This window comes from Conger conger, chromosome 5 (assembly GCF_963514075.1).
Source record: "Conger conger chromosome 5, fConCon1.1, whole genome shotgun sequence".
Lineage (NCBI taxonomy): Eukaryota > Metazoa > Chordata > Actinopteri > Anguilliformes > Congridae > Conger > Conger conger.
The window spans coordinates 46,787,678-46,807,155 of NC_083764.1; the positions used below are offsets into that span (position 1 = coordinate 46,787,678).

The following is a 19,478-nucleotide window of genomic DNA, read 5'->3' on the forward strand; positions in this document are numbered from 1 at the left end:
GATCCCCGCCTTTGCCTACTGCCCGTTGTACAAAGCACCCGACTCCGATGCCGACCCCTGCAGGTGGTGAGCCCACAGGGCGGCGACCCCACGTGACCAGTTCGGGCTGTGCCCGGCCAGGCCCCATGGGATAAGCAAAGAAAGCAAAACAAAGAAAATGAGAATGGGAGATTTTCTGCTAAACATGACAAAGAGAACAACATTGTGCATCTGGAGATCTCCTCTGCTGAAGTGACAGACTGTGCACTGTGCCCTGCAGCCCAGTGACAGGAAACCCATAAACTGCAACTACCTGAGACAACGGAGCATCTCATGTACTATTGAGGCATAATTGCATGTTTTAGAATATCTTTCTTTCAGCCACCATATATTATAACACCAATACATCTGAAAATGAATTGTAAGAATGTCCTGGTGCAATTGTGAGGGGTGTATATAATATTTTTGTTCCTACTACGTTCAGAAATGGTCACACTTTGTATTGCATCTACATCAGGATTTCTTCTTTTTTTTGCCAATATCTGGGGTGGTAAATGTCTCATTCTGTTTTGTTTACAAATGCCTCAATGCCTGTGTGTTCAGGAGTCTTTACACAACTGTAACATTTGCATCCTGGGACCACAAAACACAGCACAAGAAATCTACCTATATAGTGTATTGTTCCTTTTTATAATTGGTACTACATGATGCAACAACAATTCTCTACATGAAGAATCTGAATTTCTAGGACATCCTAAATTACTTAACTTCCATTTCCCAAGAGCATAAATGAAATAAATGATGGGCTGTAATTTCAAAGGCCTAGCAAAAACTACATGTATTTATTGAATTGAACTGGTGGTCAAATTAGAATGAGGTAATTCATACTTACGCATCACATTGCAGTTACAAAAGTAGTTAATTCAGAGTAGCTTGTGATGTATGGCAATGAATCAATGAAAGCAATTTATTTATTTAACAGTTTGATCCATGGGGTTGTTTTTTTATTCTGGAGAGTGGCTAAGTGTTCAGAGTGGGAGGAGTTTCCTGTCAAAACTACACAGAGGGAGTATTCATTGACACAGAATGGATGATTTACTCTGTTCTAGCTGTGTTTAAAGACAGTGTTTCATTCTATCAGATATCATGATGCTGCACTGTTTATTTCTGTTATCAGCAGTGGTGGGTAAGTGGCATCCTGAAATTCTTTCATCAGTGGAGCTGTTTCACTCAAGCTCCAGTACAGCTGGAGTGATGTTATTTTTAGATGTAGTGGCCAGAGACACTCCAGAGGTATAATACTGTATGCACTATTAAGACTGGAGCACAGCAATGTTGCTGCGTGTAAGGTCATATAATTAACTTGTAATTGCTTTATTGAGCATTAATAATGCCTGCTAAATCTAGTGTCACTGATTATACATTTACATTTACATTTTTGTCATTTGGCAGACACTTTTAATCCAAAGCGTCTTACAAGTGCAACTTATACAACTGTATGCGATATGAATAGAAATTCTAGTATTTAAATAATTCCCTTAACCTGTGAATATGATACATAAAATATATAAAAGCCAAAAGCAGGTGACAGTATTCAGGATGGAATTACATCAGCAACTAATGCAGTGCAAGCTTTGGAAGGCAGCAGTGTCACACTGTCATGCAACTACACTACTTCTACTGCTGGGAATTATCTACACTGGTATCGCCAATACCCCAGATCAAAACCTGAATTCATCATCCTCATCAACACATACAAAGAGAGTGCAGACAAAGAGGGGTTTATTGTTAAACATGAAAAAGAAAGCAAACGTGTGCATCTGGAGATCTCCTCTGCTGCAGTGATAGACTCTGCACTGTACTACTGTGCCCTGGAGCCCACAGTAACAGGAAACCTATGAACTCATCACAAAAACCTGACAGTAACTCAGACAAAATGCAACATAACAACATTACAAGGTACACAAATTGATAAAAGAGTTTGCAGCAGTGTATACAGATACAGTATATATGAAAAAACACATGAAATACATTGTGAGTTTTGCCTCTGTAATTGTTTGATATGAAATAAAAATGAGATTAGCACAGAGGAAAACAACTAATTCAACCTGATTTGCATTTAACTATAAATATCTATGTGAGTATGTGTCTGTGCATGTGAAATAAATCATTGAATGGTCCCATATGCAAAATTTTGAAATGAAATCACTGGTTGGAAAATTCAGACAAAATTTGAATCTAGTCCATTACATTACATTACATTATTGGCATTGGGCAGACGCTCTTATCCAGAGCGACATACAGTTGATTAGACTAAGCAGGAGACAATCCTCCCCTGGAGCAATGCAGGGTTAAGGGCCTTGCTCAAGGGCTCAACGGCTGTGCAGATCTGTGGCTACACTGGGATTAGAACTACCAACCTTGTGTGTCCCAGTCATTTACCTTAACCACTACACTACAGGCCGCCCCACTAAAAAAAATTTGAATCTAGTCCCATAGAGATCAATTCAAATACAAAGAGATTTTTGCATCATTTTTGTGACAACCGGAAAATATGATATCCAGACTCTGGTAATGTTGATTGGTCACAGACTTCAGGAAGTCATGGCATGCAAATAATATGCAACCAAATACAAAATATGACTATTTTATTTGACATTATGTTAAATTGTCATTGAATTGGATAAAAAGTGCTGTAATTACTACATGGTGCAACAAAAATGTATAAAAACATGGTTTAATAAAATATGAGAATCTGCACTTTGGCCACATATGAATTGTTTGATTACAAACAGTGGAAATAAAACATTAATAGGAAAACTTTGACTGGTACTGTATTCAATTAATTGCATGAATTACTGAGATGAACTTCATATGGATGGCATTTTATGGACTGTATTTTAAAGAAATTTTGATAATTTTGGTTAATATATTTCTTATATTTGTTTTATAATATGAAGGTAATGCATTTGAGTAAAAAAAAAAAGTATATTGTCCACTGTGTGGCAGTATTACAACACAAGTACACAAATGTTGGTTGAAAACTCATATGAGCACCTCCCCTTAAAGGCAGATGCTTATGTACTTGTGACTAAAACAAGAAGAATCCACAGTGGACTGCTGCTGCATGCCACATTCTCTAAAGCATTATTTTGTTTTATATTCCATTATAAAGAAGATATGTAATTACTACATGGCGAAAACAAAATGTATTAAAAATACCCTTTATTAAAAGCTGAGTCTGCGCTCACATGTTACAATATAATGGTATTGCTAAAAAAAAGTTTATATACAAAGATAGATGTGTCAGTTTTAATGCTTTCAAACAGTCTATCCTGTGATGATATTCACTGTGGAAAAAAAGGAATTAATGCAAATCAACCGACTGGGTTGTATGAATTATGGAGTTTTTTGTCAGCACCCAAAGCAAAAGCACAGGTATGCTTTCAGTCAACCACTGTTACTGGAGCACACCTGCTGAAATAACACTTCTTTACATAGATGAAGTGCACTGTAGTGTCTAGATGTCACCATTTTACTTTATAGAGGTTCCCTGAATTACTCTCCTTCTTCTGAAGCTACAGCATTCAGGATCAAAGAATATGAAATTAGTAAACGCATTGACTTTGTCAATACACATAATAGACAACACAATCAATCTTACGCAGCTTTCAATTGTAATCAAAATACAGTGTGAATAGTGTTCGCTGAGCCATTTTCATGAAAAACATTTTCAAAGGAGTTATCTTCTTTACCACTATTCACGCTGATTATAACTGATACATATCGGAATTACAGGACTGTATATTTGGACTTTTTATTCATTGTTAAATTGATGTTTTATGTATGGAAAATGTATTCATATGTATTTATTTATATCAAGGTCAGAAAGTACAACTAATCAGTAGCGAAGTGGTATTGCTGGCAGTGCAGTTAATTGTAGTACAGGGTACTGTTAGCCCTGGAGAACAGGCAAGGTACTTTATGCTAAATGTTTTTAACCATAAAATTTGCGACCTAATTAGACTCAAAGAACCAGGTTAGAAGTGTTAACTGCATAATAAACCTTCATCTTTAATTGAACAATTAAGTGCTGAGGGTCAATGAAAAGACCCTTGTAGCTCCCCAGGGCTGAAACTGACCGCCCTGTTCTAGTGTTCTAAACTCCTCCCCTTAAAGACTGACACTGCAGCAGTTACAGACACACAGAGTGGAAACAGCTGTTAGAGAGAGTTCACTGCTGCAGCTCCCATACTGTATAGACTGGTCTGCTGAATTTCAAACTCATTTTACACTGCAGTTATGTGCACTGGGCTGATGATTTTATTGATTATTTATGCCAGTTGCTTTGGTATGTTTTTGTGTCCTTTCCTAATTTATTAATTGTTTTTGTTTGTGACTCCTGCTTTGTGCTACATAACCTCATAATCCTTTCTCAAATAACTTTGTTCTTTTTTCAGAATGTAGAGCTGAAGACACAGTGACTCAGTCCACAGGAGATGTCATTGCTTTTGAAGGAGAATCTGTGACACTTGGCTGTAATTATAGAACAAGTACTGCATCAGCAGATCTCTTCTGGTACATACAACATCCAAATGGATTTCCAAAACACATGTTAACACGGAGCACATATGGAAACAAGAAGACTGTGACAGAGTTCATGGAGAGATTTGATGCTTATGTCAACAAAACCTGAAGCAGCGTACCTTTAACAATACAGAAGGTGCAGCTGTCTGACTCTGCTGTGTATTACTGTGCACTGAGGCCCAATGTGGTGATGAAGTGTTCTTCTCCCTTACAAAAACACAAGGGGACAAAGGGGAACATATTGGAATCTTTGTTTACTCCCATGAAGTGCTATAAATTTGTGATCAATATTTTACTGTACTTATTTTGTCCAAATTGTGTTGCTCAGTACAATATTCTGAAAACAGCTTGACATTTAAAAAAAATGAAACATATCACTTCTTGTGCAGAGCAGATTTTCAAACTGGGGGAATACAGGAGTCTCCTCCATGCCCTCTGATGCAATATGAAACCTTTGCCCATGTTACCAGTCTACATGGAAATTCTGACAGCATTTACCTTTAGCACAAACATTAACAGCAACGCTTTCTGGTGTTTGCCTTTTGACTAAATATACACTCACAAACCATTTATTAGGTAGACCTATATGACAGCTTGCTAATGCAGATATTTAATCAGCCATAGGAAAAATCTTATTTTGTTTCAAATGATCACACATTTCTTACTGATTCTTTTGTAAATATACAGTACAGTTGCTGTCCAAAGTCTTTCATTCTCGTCCCAAAAAACATGACACTACCTAAGACGAGATACAATTCAGAAATACTATTTTGACAACCTTTCTTTTATTGTTTCAAGACATGTATCTTTTATCTATTGTCAATGCTTTTGATACCTCATTTATATCTTATTTGATATGTTTTTAAAGATTTTGAAAATGCTATGGCTCAGTCAGTCTGGGGAATTATAGGAAACCCAAGGTGAGAATAAAATATTGTAACTCCCCAAAGAAAGATATGTTGGGGTCTTCTACAATTCAAACATTATGTACGGTCAATTCAAGCTAAATGAGTGATGGATTGGATATACTGTATAAGCAATCCAATGCAGCATGGGTTGATATAGATATAGCAATGCTGTCCCTTATTGCGAAATATAACCCCTTAATAAGAGGTGTTTTTCAGACCTGGAGTGAGTTGAGGATTATTTTACATCATCGCCCACTGCTCATTTTGTCTACTCTGGTTGGCCACCCTGATTTACCTGTTGATAAACTAGTATGTTTTTTAAAAAAGAAAGGTAATTTCTGGAGAAATAGTTCATTCGTAATAGAAATTATAATGGCTTTATATCAAAAAAATCTACACAAGCAAACAAATGACACACTGGCTGCTTTAAAATCCACCTGCACTGGGTGACTGCATGAAAGATGATGTGACTTGAGAAAAATCTGTCATATATAAACAGTACTGTTCAATTATATATATATATATATATATATATATATATATATATATATATATATATATATATATATATACAGTACTGTGCAAAAGTCTTAGGCACCTGTGTAACATTCTGTACAGATAAGATTCTTTCAAAAATGATTCAGTGAAAGGTCCTATACGTACTATACATATTACATTACATTTTAGTAATTTGGCAGAATAGTTCAAAACTGAATCAAATCAATATTTTCTGTGACCACCCTTTGGCATTAAAACTGCATCACTTCTCTGAGATGGCCAACACTGTCCTGCAGTTCTATAAGACAATCAGCAGGGAGGTGTTTCCAAGCATGTTGGAGGAGTTGCCACAGTTCTTCTGCAGACTTTGGTCGGCTACTTGCTTCTGATCTCAGAAAGCCTTGATCAAGTTTTTATGTAAAAAGTAGTCAATTGCTTATAGTTATGTGTTACTTTTTAAAATTAAATACAAAAATGTCTCTGTAAAATTTAATCTTTTGGAAAATAAATATATGGAAATCTCACATGTGTGTTTTTATACTAACACACACACACAAAAAATATATATATATATATATCTGGGATTACCTGGAGTGCCAGAAGCAAGTGAGACAGCTAAAGTGTGCAGAAGAGCTGTGGCAAGTTCTCCAATAAGTTTTTAAGGCTCAGGATGGTCACAACAAATATTGATTTGATTTAATTAACTGATTACCGGTGACCATTTAAAAATGTTTTCAAAATCATCTGTTCTTTAAATGATCATACAATTTTCGTTCAGCTGCAGTCACAGACCCATGCCGGAATAAACACGTCACTGCGCCTCAGCATGCTGCGGTGGCCACTAGATGTCCCAATTTAGCCAATTTAGCCAATTTAGCCATTGATAGTGCGAACTACAAAACAAATGATAAATAATATTGGAACTGCTCATTTAAATTTATATTAAAAAGACTGCATTTCATCAGTGGAGATTGAGTCACCAGGTGAATGAATCAAAATTAAAAATAGATTAATTGCCTGCAATCAAAGTTAAAAATACACAGCACACCAGACTAATGCTACTAGGGACAGCAGGGAGAGGGCTGGGGATATAACAGGTTATTTGTGAATTTTCTGTACTGTAATCAGGGCACCAATGAAACAATTTCCTTTTATGTCTACTGGTGAAGGTGTAACATGCTAAATGCTAAATGAGTGGGAGGAGTTTCCTTTTACAAATATACAGGGGCTGTCATAGTGGTAGACTTATTCTACCATTGCTGTGCTTAGTTGGTTTTTCTTTACAATAGCAGTCATGTTGCTGCACTGTTTATTATTTCTGTTTTCAACAGTGGTGGGTAAGTGAAAGGCTAAATTTTATTCTCATTAAATTCCATAAAGTACTCTTTGAAAGGTTTAATAATTTTTTTTTGAATATGCTATATAACTGCTGAAAAAATAATGTATAGTATGTGTAAATATAAATGAAAGTTTCTCTTTTGTTCTACAGACGTCAGTTCTGAAGATGAAATTGTGCCATTGGCAAGTGCAGTACATGCTTTGGAGGGCAGCAATATAACACTGGCATTCACCTACACTGGTTCTGCATTCAGTCTGCACTGGTATCAGCAATGCCCCAGATCTAAACCTGAATTTCTCCTCCTGATTGTGGTATCCACTGAGTCTATTAGAAGAGCTGATCCTCCATACTACTCAACTAAACTCAATAAAACAACCAAACAAGTCCATCTGGAGATCTCCTCTGCTGAAGTGACAGACTCTGCACTGTACTACTGTGCCCTGCAGCCCACAGTGACAGGAAACCCATAAACTCTGTGCAAAAACCCGGCAGCACCTGAGACAAATAGTAATATAAAATGTACAGTAGAGTGCTGAAGTCTTAGGCAAAAAAATATTAACCTATCATGTTTGGGGACCCCATTCCGTGATGGAAATCTCTTAAAAACCAGTAAACCTACTTTTAATAACTGGGTTTCCTGCCTCTTTTGCCTACATCTGGGAAAGGTCATGTCTATGAATAATTTTATTCTGTATAAAGTCAGAATATATCAGTAGTTTATAAACTAATGAACAGTGAACAAACAAATGTAGGTTGTAGGTACTGCAAATAGGAAGTTTCGACAAGGGATATAAGTTAATCTTCTATAACTCAGCTTCCAAAGTATCTCTAAATGAACCTGGAAGGTTGGCTCAATGTTCTCCTCAATATACAGATGTGAGGCAGCCTTCTCAGCCCTTTCAAAGATTAAATACAGAATGAAACTGCAAATCAAAGTCAATCAAATCACCTTTAGTATAGCAATGTTTAACTTGCAGCCCAACTATACCCGACTTGTGTCCCAGAAAGAGTTCCCCAAATCCAATGCTAATAATAATCCCCGCAATAATGTAAAGGTCAATTAATAAAACAGGAATATTACTATTAATATAAGGATTGTTTGAGTTTCTGAGGATAATAATAACAATAATGGGGAGGGGGGGGCCTCACAGCAAGGAGGTCCTGGGTTCGAATCCCCGTCGGCCGGGGCCTCTCTGTGCGGAGTTTGCATGTTCTCCCCGTGTCTGCGTGGGTTTCCTCCGGGTACTCCGGTTTCCTCCCACAGTCCAAAGACATGCAGGTTAGGCCGATTGGAGAGTCTAAATTGCCCGTAGGCATGAGTGTGTGAGTGAATGGTGCGTGTGCCCTGCGATGGACTGGCGACCTGTCCAGGGTGTATTCCTGCCTTTCGCCCAATGTATGCTGGGATAGGCTCCAGCCCCCCTGCGACCCTGATCGGGATAAGCGGGTTCAGATAATGGATGGATGGATGGATGGGAGGGGGGGGGGGAATGGAATGTATTCATAAGGGTAAAAAAAAAAATGTAGTTATAGAACAGCAGTTGCTACTCAGACTAAAACTACTAATTCTTTTTCAGCGCAATTGTCCCTGGTTTGCACTTGATGGTACATCTCTCTGGAGGACTGGGGCTCAATTCCCGGTCCTGCCAAAAGCCAAGTTTGGCCGGCTCTCGTGGAGTGGCATAATTGGCTCGCTCGAGAGGGAGGGACGTGGCAGGGTTAGCGGATCACCACGCACAACAGCACCCGGGCACCTCGAAATTACGGTCATGAGCATGAAACGAGATGGCTTGAAGAAAGCGTGTTGTTCTCGGATCGCCAGATCCCTTCGGGCCGTCGTGGGACGTATCCCCCAGCTAACACTAATTGGATTAAATAGGGTACAATTGGCTACCAAATTGGGAGAAAAAGGGGTCCAGATATAAATGAAAGTGACATGGTACTGTTACATTTTTCAAAGGTTTCAATTGCTTTGCAAGAGGTAATGTTTAGCGATGTGGTCCAAATTTTATAAAGGATACCTAAGTATGATATTGCAGTTTTAAATTAAAGTAAGTACATTGCAATTCAGATCAGCTTGTTTTGTATTCCAATAAGCCAGGAAGAACAATTTATTTGTGTATTTAAACAGTTTGATCCTCGTTTTGTGTCTAGATGAGGGGTTAAACAGCAGAGATGCGGACTCGAGTCGCACTCGATTCGGACTCGACTCGAGGACTCATGAACAATAAGAGTCTCCCAAATGGCATCGTGAAAATGACGAAGTTACGTTTTTTTTTCCCAATTACTTATATTAAAGATATTTCTTAGTTAGAACACACTCACACCGTGCGCCTTTTAGTAGCAACCATAGCAACACCCTACGATGTATTTCTTACAGCATAGCTCGCTAAGATTACAGTTCCGCATGTTGTGGCCTTTGAGTTTAAATAATTCAAGCTCATCGAGCCAAACAAAATGATTGCAACTAGCAAAATGTAGAGAATTAAAATATAGATACGGGAGAATCCACGTCAAATTTCAACAGACATTTGAAAACTCAACTGTCAGTTTACCAGCACCGCAGCTGATCCCACCGCTGTTCACTGTTGCCTTAACTCGCGTTTCAGACTCTGTTTCGCTAATGTTCGCGTTACCATTTAATCTGCATAACAGAAGCGCATATTTTCTTATTTTGTTGACTGACAAGTTGTAGCGATTTTGGCTTACATTTCAAATGGTTGATCTTGAAAAGCTATGCAAGCTGGAGAACCACGAGCCTCAGGTACATTAACGTTAAAACAAACTTCTTCAGGTTGGCTGAAGAAAACCCCCATACATTTTCACTGTCAACGTAGTTGCAGCCGCGTTTTCAGTAAAACGGCCATGTAATGGGATTTTGATCTGGAGCCTGATGCACTATTAAAAAAAAAACCTTTCAGCATGGCCTTTAAGATCGACATGCAAGCAGGACAGCGAGTGATTCTGAATGTCTTATTAGGTGACGTTATATACTAGTTGCGTGGACATTGTTTGGTGTTCCAGCATCATATAAATATTAACTGTATTTTCGAGAGAGCTTGTTTGTAATGGACGTTAACATTAAAAGCTACCGTAGAAACCGAGTTTGACATGTACTGTAGTTGCATGCGGTTTTGAAATGATGTATAATTTTACTATGCAATAGTACAATGGCATTCCTTAGGATACGAGGTTCTCCTATAAGATAATGTAGATGTAGTCCAAAAATCATAGCTCCCGATTTCTTGCATAAACAATATCTTCAATATCCTCATTTGATTGTTAAAAAATGATTAAAGTAAATGCTTAACAGTTACCTTTCATTTAAAAATGTAAAAGTAAGAGTATATTAATAAACCAATATGGCAACATGATTCAAATTTCAACACTTTGTAACTTTGTTTATAATTATTATTCTTGAGTCGCAGATTCAGATTTAGCCTAGACTGAGACAAAATTTAATTGGAGATTATCTATCCATACAAAACTGCATTTAGTCCAGGATTAAGATTAATCTGTGTTAATGTAACCGGCCCCTATTTTGCTATTGACCATCATCTTATACCTAAGGCCATGGTAATGCTTTCATTATCACATGTATCACACAGAGTTCTTAAAAAAATAGAATGGTCATTTATTTCATCTTATTTATTCATATATTATTTACCTACCACACCAGACCTGAGGTTTTGGCAAGCCTTTCTCCAGCATTTTCAAGAAACGCTTTTCCAAAACGTTGGCTCAGGCATTCTAGTTCATTGATATATGAATTAATAAATGAAATAACCATTTTTTTTGTGTGCCCTTGATAATACTGCTTCTTCAATTGTCATACACAGGATGTCATATACAAAATAAGTCTTTGACACTTCTGGTTGCTATATCTTAAATTAGCATAGGAATCATGATTAATTTCTATAGCCATACTGTTGTTTAGGCTGCACCATTCTGGAGACTTGAGACTTGACTTGCATTTCATAATTTACATTCCATAATATGCACTCTCATTTTTTGAATATATTGTTGTGTATAGCAAAGCTTAAAACCCAATAGCCTACGTTGGGCTTAATGGTTCCCTAATCCACTGCTGTATGATTATTGTTGAACTGTATACTGTTGTATAATGCTTGCGCTTGGGGTCAAGCTTGTTTGAGCGATTGATAAGCCAATAGATTCTTCTTCTTTTTTCTTCTTTTTTGGCCAAGTGATGGTCCATCCAGCTCAAACATTAGCTTTTGGTGCAGTGCTGTGCTTCACAATCTGCAAACACATTATGGTTGTGAGTGCTGATTTTGGCCCACAGCCCCACTGGGCAACATAGCATCACAAAAGGAGTGAGAGTGAGAGTTTACAAATGACACATTCAGTAGTTTTACATTCTCATCAGATCACTGTTGCCCCTCCCACACATCCTCAGAAAAAAACTAAGGCACATATTCTGCCCCAGGTTCTCTCTCCTCTAATAACTTGAAGCTTCGCCTCACAACAAGATGCAGCTTCTTACAGGCCTGGTGTTAACTGTTACCTTCTGTAAGTTATCTTTACCAACCTCATCAGAATACATGGTTTGCTTCAGTTAATAATCTTTCTTGTGACTACTTAATTCTTTTTTATTTCTGTATGTATTTATTTTAGGCATTTCCTCTGGAGAAGTCAAGTTATTAAACATGACAGAAGGACAACCAGTCACCATGGAATGTACTTTCAGCACAAGCAGCTCAAACTATTATCTCTTCTACTGGTACCGTCAGAAGCCTGGGTCAGCCCTTCAGTTTATACTGTACAGGGGGGACTGGTCTCACACAGCTAATTTTGCCGAAGAACGATTTGACGCAACTGCTGATAAATACAGTGGCAAAACAACTTTGACAATTTCAAAATTAATTCCAGAAGACTCTGCATTGTATTACTGTGCACTGGAGCTCACAGTGATATATTAATGCCAGCTCTCATACAAAAACCTGCCAGGATTCCATCACTTTGAACTTGTTTTTTTAATCATAACCAAAAAGTTGTTAAAGCCACAAAAGGAAATGTGTCTCAATGTCTTATCTACATTGGCCCAAGTCCAATGCACCTGTAAATGGTCTGCACTGAATATTCTTTTACATTTTGTGGTATAAAAATAACAGGATTGCAATGATTTCTGGGGCATTAATTTGTCACAAAGGCTAGGTTTTTTTAAGGATCCATCCTTAGACAATTAACGAAGAGAAACTGTATCCTATCCATCACTAAATCCTTTCCTTAAATCTGAATGCAGCATTTAAATGCACCATAAGTAACATCATGAGTGAAAATAAACACAGCTTTTGTTGTGTGTCACTGTCCACCTGCACAGAAAAGGAATTTCTGTTTTCTTCATGCATAACACCGCTGTATAATAAACAGACAACATATTTATTTAAATCTTTATGTGAACCATTTCCAATCAAATAATGCATTTGATGTCACCTGTGCTGTAGATGATCCCTTTACATTACATTACATTACATTAATGGCATTTGGCAGACGCTCTTATCCAGAGCGACGTACAACAAAGTGCAAACCCATAACCAGGGATAAGTGCACTGAAAGACCCTAGAGGGAAGTACAATTTCAACTTTAACACAAAATGATCTTTCTTTTCGTACTACAGATTTCAAACATGCAGTTGAGTTGTGTGTCTGGAGGAGAAGCTGAGCAGCCAGTGAGTGGGAGGAGCTTCCAGTTAAAACTACACAGAGGGAGTCAGAGTGGAGGACTTCTCTTCTAGCTGTGCTTAAAGACAGAGTTTCTTTCTAACAGCTGTCATGAGGCTGCACTGTTTACTTCTGCTATCAGCAGTGGTGGGTAAGTGGCATCCTCCAATTCTTTCATCTGTAGAGCTATTTTAGAAGCTCCAATACAGCTGGAATTATGTTATTTTCAGAATCTGGTGGCCGAACATAGACACTCCAGAGACATTTACCAAATGTATGATTACGATAGGAGTACATACAGTATAATACAGCAGTATTAAATATTGTTGTATGTAAGGTAATTGAATTAAGCTTTATTAAGCATTAATGATTCCTGCAAGATTTAGTGTCACCAATTATAAAACTGTATCTGCAGCAACTGAACAGACCTGGAGTTTGGAAAAAACTAAAAAACATTCCAGAAAACCTCTTCTTCAAAGAAATAAATGGTTGTTTTCTCAATTTGAATAATTCACTTGACATGTATTTCATCTGCCACCCAAAATATGTACATAAAATCTACAATATCAAACAACATTTTCTTCTGCAGGTAACAGTTTTCAGGATGGAATCACATCAGTAACTAATGCAGTGCAGATTTTGGAGGGCAGCAGTGTCACACTGTCATGCAACTACACTACCTCTAATGCTGGGGCTTATCTACACTGGTATCGCCAATACCCCAGATCAAAACCAGAATTCATCATCCTCATCAACAGATACAATGAGAGAGCAGAGAAAGAGGGGTTTATTGTTAAACATGAAAAAGAAAACAGCCATGTGCATCTGGAGCTCTCCTTTGCAAAAGTGACGGACTCTGCACTGTACTGCTGTGCCCTGCAGCCCACAGTGACAGGAAACCAGTAAACTCTGTATAAAAACCTCTGATGCTACCTGAGACAATATAGAAACCCGTACATTTATTTTCCTCCATATTGTTATATACTTTCATAGATAATAATTTATTGACTTAAAGACTTTAATCCCGCTCACCAAATATTTTAAATATAAATGTTTGACATAAAAACAAGTTAAAAAAAACACCCCCCACCATTTCCCAAATTGTTTGCTGTACTGTACGTTTCTACTGGCTCAAACCAATAAAGATGCCTGTCAGCAGTAGGGGCTGTGTCTAATTTGGCGCAGTCTCTGGAATGCATCAGCAGGAAGAACATCACTGCATTGGGACCAGTGTCGTGTAATGTCTCCAGTTTCACACAAGATGTCACCATTTCACTGCAGTCTTTTCCCTATCATTTTGCGACCAAACTAAACTCATACAGACCAAGATACAGTAGTGTGCTGTGATGATTACACACTTAACACAATGAAGATAAATCTGTACTATTCGAGTATTTATTTCATGTAATATTGGTTCATGTAGATGAAAATAAGTAAACAGAGAGCTCCTTTCGTCGTGCCATCGTGTTTAACACTGTTACACTGCTCAAAGTTCGTGTTACCTTAAATACTGGAACAACTGACTAGAAGTAATTTTGCAGAATAATGTTGCTTTGAACCAGTAAAAAAATGTGTTTAGCATCCACAATCATGGAATGAGCCATTAATGCTATGCAAAACAATGCAAAAAAAATATGTTTTCAGTGTTTCTGTTTATGAGCCATACTTTTACCCCAATGTAATTGTGGGAATGTTTTTTTTTTTGTTCTTATTGCCTACAATAGTATTGTTCAATACATTTTCCCCAAAACATTTTAAGATTACATTTTTAAAGAAGTTATTTGTTAGGACCCCTTTTAGACAAACGTGGTGGTGTATAACCTCACTGCACACTACTGTATGTATAAAGTACTGAAAGGAGCATACATAGGATTGCCAACTTTACAAATAATATTGCATGGGAAGAGTGGTCTTAATTTAAATAAAAAAGCATATGGCAAAATGTAAAAACCTACCAGTTAATACTGATGTATGACATTCATTCATTCATTATCCTAACCCACTTATCCTGAACAGGGTTGCAGGGGGGCTGGAGCCTATCCCAGCATACATTGGGCGAAAGGCAGGAATACACCCTGGACAGGTCGCCAGTCCATCGCAGGGCACACACACCATTCACTCACACACTCATACCTACGGGCAATTTAGACTCTCCAATCAGCCTAACATGCCTGTCTTTGGACTGTGGGAGGAAACCAGAGTACCTGGAGGAAACGCACGCAAACACGGGGAGAACATGCAAACTCCACACAGAGAGGCACCCGGCTGACAGGGATTCGAACCCAGGACCTCCTTGCTGTGAGGTGGCAGTGCTACCCACTGCACCATCCGTGCCGTCCACTGATGTATAACAAATACTAGAATTATATTCAGAAAATTAGCAGCCACTACCACCATAACAACTGTTAAAATTTATGAAAAGCAACAATGTAGATCAATTTAAGTTTTCATATTTTGTCAGCTGATCAATTTCAACCCAGGAAAATAACACAGTGTGGCATTAGGTTACATTGTGAAGATGGCTATTTGGTTATTAAGTGGTATGCTATGATCTGAAATATAATTTTTGTGGTTTGTCGGTAAATTCCTGAAAGGTTTGCTATGTTGCAATTTATGTTCATGTTCTGCTTTTCATGCTATATTGAAAATAATGATATAAAAAAGAGGTACGCTACTAATTGGTTTACATGTAGACACATGGCCACTAAAATGAACAACACTTTTGTAGATGATGAATACAGTAATTGATGACAAAGTAATTCATAACAAGCCAAACATCTATTGTATTCATAAGTTTTAGGATAAAATCATGAATGAACTGAAACAGTTCACTGAAACTGTATTGTACATAGCAGCCTATTGATGCACCCAATCTGATCAGTTTTGTTATATTTGTATGTAATTGTTTGTCTCGGGAGCCGGCCAGTCCTGGACCGCAGCCGTCTTGTCCGGGTCTGTAGCCACCCCCCTCAAGCTCACCACATGCCCCAGGTACCGCACCTCCTTCCGGAAGAAGTGGCATTTCTGGGGCTGGAGCTTCAGCCCATACCGGCCCAGCCGCTCAAACACTGCCTCCAGGTGATGCAGATGGGGAAAAGACCACGATATCATCCAGATATATCAAGATGGAATCATTTACCAGGTCCCCCAGACACCTCTGCATCAACCTCTGGAACGTGGCAGGAGCATTGCACAGGCCGAACGGCATCCGCTCAAACTGGAGGAGGCCGAGGGGTGTGGCAAAGGCGGTCTTCTCGCGGCCCCGCGGGTCCACCGCCACCTGCCAATACCCGCTCGCCAAATCCAGGGTCGAGAACCACTCTGCCCGCTTCATACCCGTGAGTGACTCCTCGATCCTGGGGAGCGGGTAAGCGTCTTTGTGTGTAACCGCGTTCAGGCGGCGGTAGTCCACGCAGAACCGCCAGGCCCCATCCTTCTTCTGGACCAGGACCACCGGCACGGCCCAGGGACTGGAGCTCTCCACGATCACCCTGCTCTCTAGCATCCCCTGCACCAAGGACCGCAGCTCCGGGTACAGACCTGGGGGCAGAGGGCAATATCGCTCATGACGAGGGGGAGCATTCCCGGTCGGTATCGGATGGCACACTACCTCGGTCCGGCCAAAGTCCTCCTCATGTGCTGCGAACACCCCTGCCTGCTGTTGTTGCTCTGGGGTGAGGCCCTGCAACTCAGGAGAAGGCAGAGCGCTCCCCACCCCTAGGGGCACCTGCGCGGTCCGCACACCCACCTCCACCTCCCCCGGACGGGGGGTCCGCAGAACCAGGTCACTCTCACCCTGTACCTGCGAGGGGGCGATGAGGGACACCATGGCTAGGGGGCGCCGCCGGGGTAGGGAAAGAGGGTAGGGGTGCATGTTAACCACGCGGAGGGGGACCTTCCCCCCCCGCACACAGACCACAGCCCAGTCCACCTGCCACTCACCTCCGTCCACCACCCCCTCCAACAAACACACCTCACCATCCACCTTTTCCCACCCCTCCACGGGTAGCCACTGCACCACCTCGGAGCATGCGCCCCCCGGGTCAGACGGACCACACCCTCCAGCAGGGCCACCCCCGGGACATTCTGGTCTTGTTGACCTTGCTGTAAGACCAGAATGTGCAAGCTGAGAAGCAGAGACATTAAGGTCAAAGGCTGTCTGTCTGCTGGAGAGAGACAGAGAAAGACTCATAGTAAGCACTTAATTCAGAAAGTGGTCTAATAGTAATTAGGATTATCACTAAAAGGTTATTTGTAATCATGTGATTGTCTAACACACATTGTCAATTAAGAATCAATTAAGAAAATTACCCTTACAGGAACTACTGTGATAATGGATGTGAATGCAGTTATGTTTTGTAACTTTTATGTCAGAAGGAGGAGCTACATATTCAATGTGTGGGGAATTTCCTGTTAAAACTATGCAGAGGGAGTCAGAGTGGAGGACCTATTCTGTTCTAGCTGTGCTTCAAGTCAGTGTTTCATAATGTTGCTCTGTATATTTCTTCTGTTTTCAGCAAGGGTGGGTAAGTGACCGAATGCATTTTTCTCCTCTGTTGTACTGGTCAGACTTGTTTGAGCATCATGATTTTAGTTTGATGTATTGTTTTTATTAAAATATATTTTTGTTTTCAGTTCTAACGAAGAAGACATGAACCCTTTTTTTTGTCAAACCAGAACTTGGCTTGCTAGTGTTGGTTATTGCTGAACTTTGTGAAGAAAAACAATCATGTCGATATAATCATCAACTCAATAAAGGAACAAAATGCTGATTGTTAATATTTATTATATTGTAAATCCAAATGATTGTGTACATTATCTGAATAATGTCCAGTTCTTATGGTCATAAAAAACGTCTGAATTTTTTTCTTCTTCCACAGATGACAGTTTTCAGGAGGAAATAACACCAACAGCTAAAGAAGTGAATGTTCTGGAGAGAAACACTGTTAAACTCTCATGCACTTACACAGCTGCTGCAATCACTCTGTTCTGGTATCGCCAGTATCCCCGATCCAAAGCTGAATTCCTCATCCTGGTCGCAGGGACTCTCAATAAAACAGATGAAAAAGGACGGTTTATTGTTAAAAATGATAAAGACAACAAGCGTGTGCATCTGGAGATCTCCTCTGCTGAAGTGACAGACTCCGCACTGTACTACTGTGCCCTGACGCCCACAGTGACAGGAAACCCATAATCTCTGAACAAGAACCTGACAGCATCTCTCAAAAAGTCAGTGCAGTACAAAGTACTGTTTTGAACTATTTTCCATGGTTGAAGTGAAACATTTCCATCAGCAATAATACATCATATTTCAGCTTCAGAATTAATTTAACTGAAAACATTTTCCCCATCTGGTCTCTGTGACAGAAACTTTCAGCTGAATGTATTTCATTTGAGAATTTACATTACATTACATTATTGGCATTTGGCAGACGCTCTTATCCAGAGCGACGTACAACAAAGTGCATACCCATAACCAGGGATAAGTTCGCTGAAAGACCCTAGAGGTAAGTACAATTTCAACTGCTACCTGTACAACAAAGATAAGGACAAGGGCCATTTTTTTTTTTTTTTTTTTTTTGTTTTTTGAACAAACAAACAAACAGAGCAAAAGTCACCAAAGTTAACTATCCAAACACTGCTTACCTAGCCAACTAAAAATACCGATACACAAAGCAAGTCACAGAGACAACAATTAAGGTTCACAGGGAGGTAGGGAGGGATGGGGAGAGGTGCTGCTTGAAGAGGTGCGTCTTCAGTTTGCGCTTGAAGGTGGGGAGAGATTCTATAGTTCTGACCTCAACGGGGAGTTCGTTCCACCACCGTGGAGCCAGAACAGACAGTAGTCGTGAGCGTGAGGTGGAGGTTCTGAGAGGGGGAGGTGCCAAGCGGCCTGTGGAGGCTGAACGAAGAGGTCTGGCAGGGGTGTAGGGTCTGATGATTTTTTGTAGATAAGCTGGGGAAGACCCTTTAACTGCTTGGAAGGCTAGCACCAATGTTTTGAATTTGATGCGAGCCATGACAGGCAGCCAGTGGAGGGAAGTAAGCAGGGGGGTGACGTGTGAGTATTTTGGAAGGTTGAAGACCAGACGAGCTGCTGCATTCTGGATGAGTTGGAGGGGTCTGATGGCGGACGCTGGGAGGCCAGCCAAGAGGGAATTGCAGTAGTCCAGGCGGGACAGAACCATCGCTTGGACCAGGAGCTGGGTCGAGTAGGGGGTGAGAAAGGGGCGGATTCTCCGTATGTTGTAGAGGAAGAACCTGCAGGACCGGGTCACCGCCGCAATGTTCTCGGAAAGGGACAGTCTGCTGTCCATCACCACGCCGAGGTTCCTTGCACTGGGTGACGGCGTGAGTGTGGTATCCCCGAGGGAAATGGAGAGATCCAGATGGGGATAGTTTCTGCTATGAGCAATGAACAGTTATTCAACAACCTGTGGTGGGGTACCTTGCAAAATAATGTGGGCTAGTTCATACTAAAATGTA

General features: G+C 39.8%; 1 protein-coding gene across 1 annotated transcript in view; it reads right to left on the reverse strand.

Moving 5' to 3' along the window:
- Positions 1-16,598: 16,598 nt before the first annotated feature.
- Positions 16,599-19,478, reverse strand: part of LOC133128891 (uncharacterized) — a 39,581-nt gene continuing 36,701 nt past the window's right edge. Inside the window, exons 5-8 of the mRNA XM_061242695.1 lie at positions 18,725-18,989; positions 16,971-17,096; positions 16,720-16,887; positions 16,599-16,661 (exon numbers count right to left, since the gene is read on the reverse strand). Of these exons, the coding sequence (XP_061098679.1) occupies positions 16,599-16,661; positions 16,720-16,887; positions 16,971-17,096; positions 18,725-18,989 (622 nt within the window). The remainder of the gene's footprint in view (positions 16,662-16,719; positions 16,888-16,970; positions 17,097-18,724; positions 18,990-19,478) is intronic.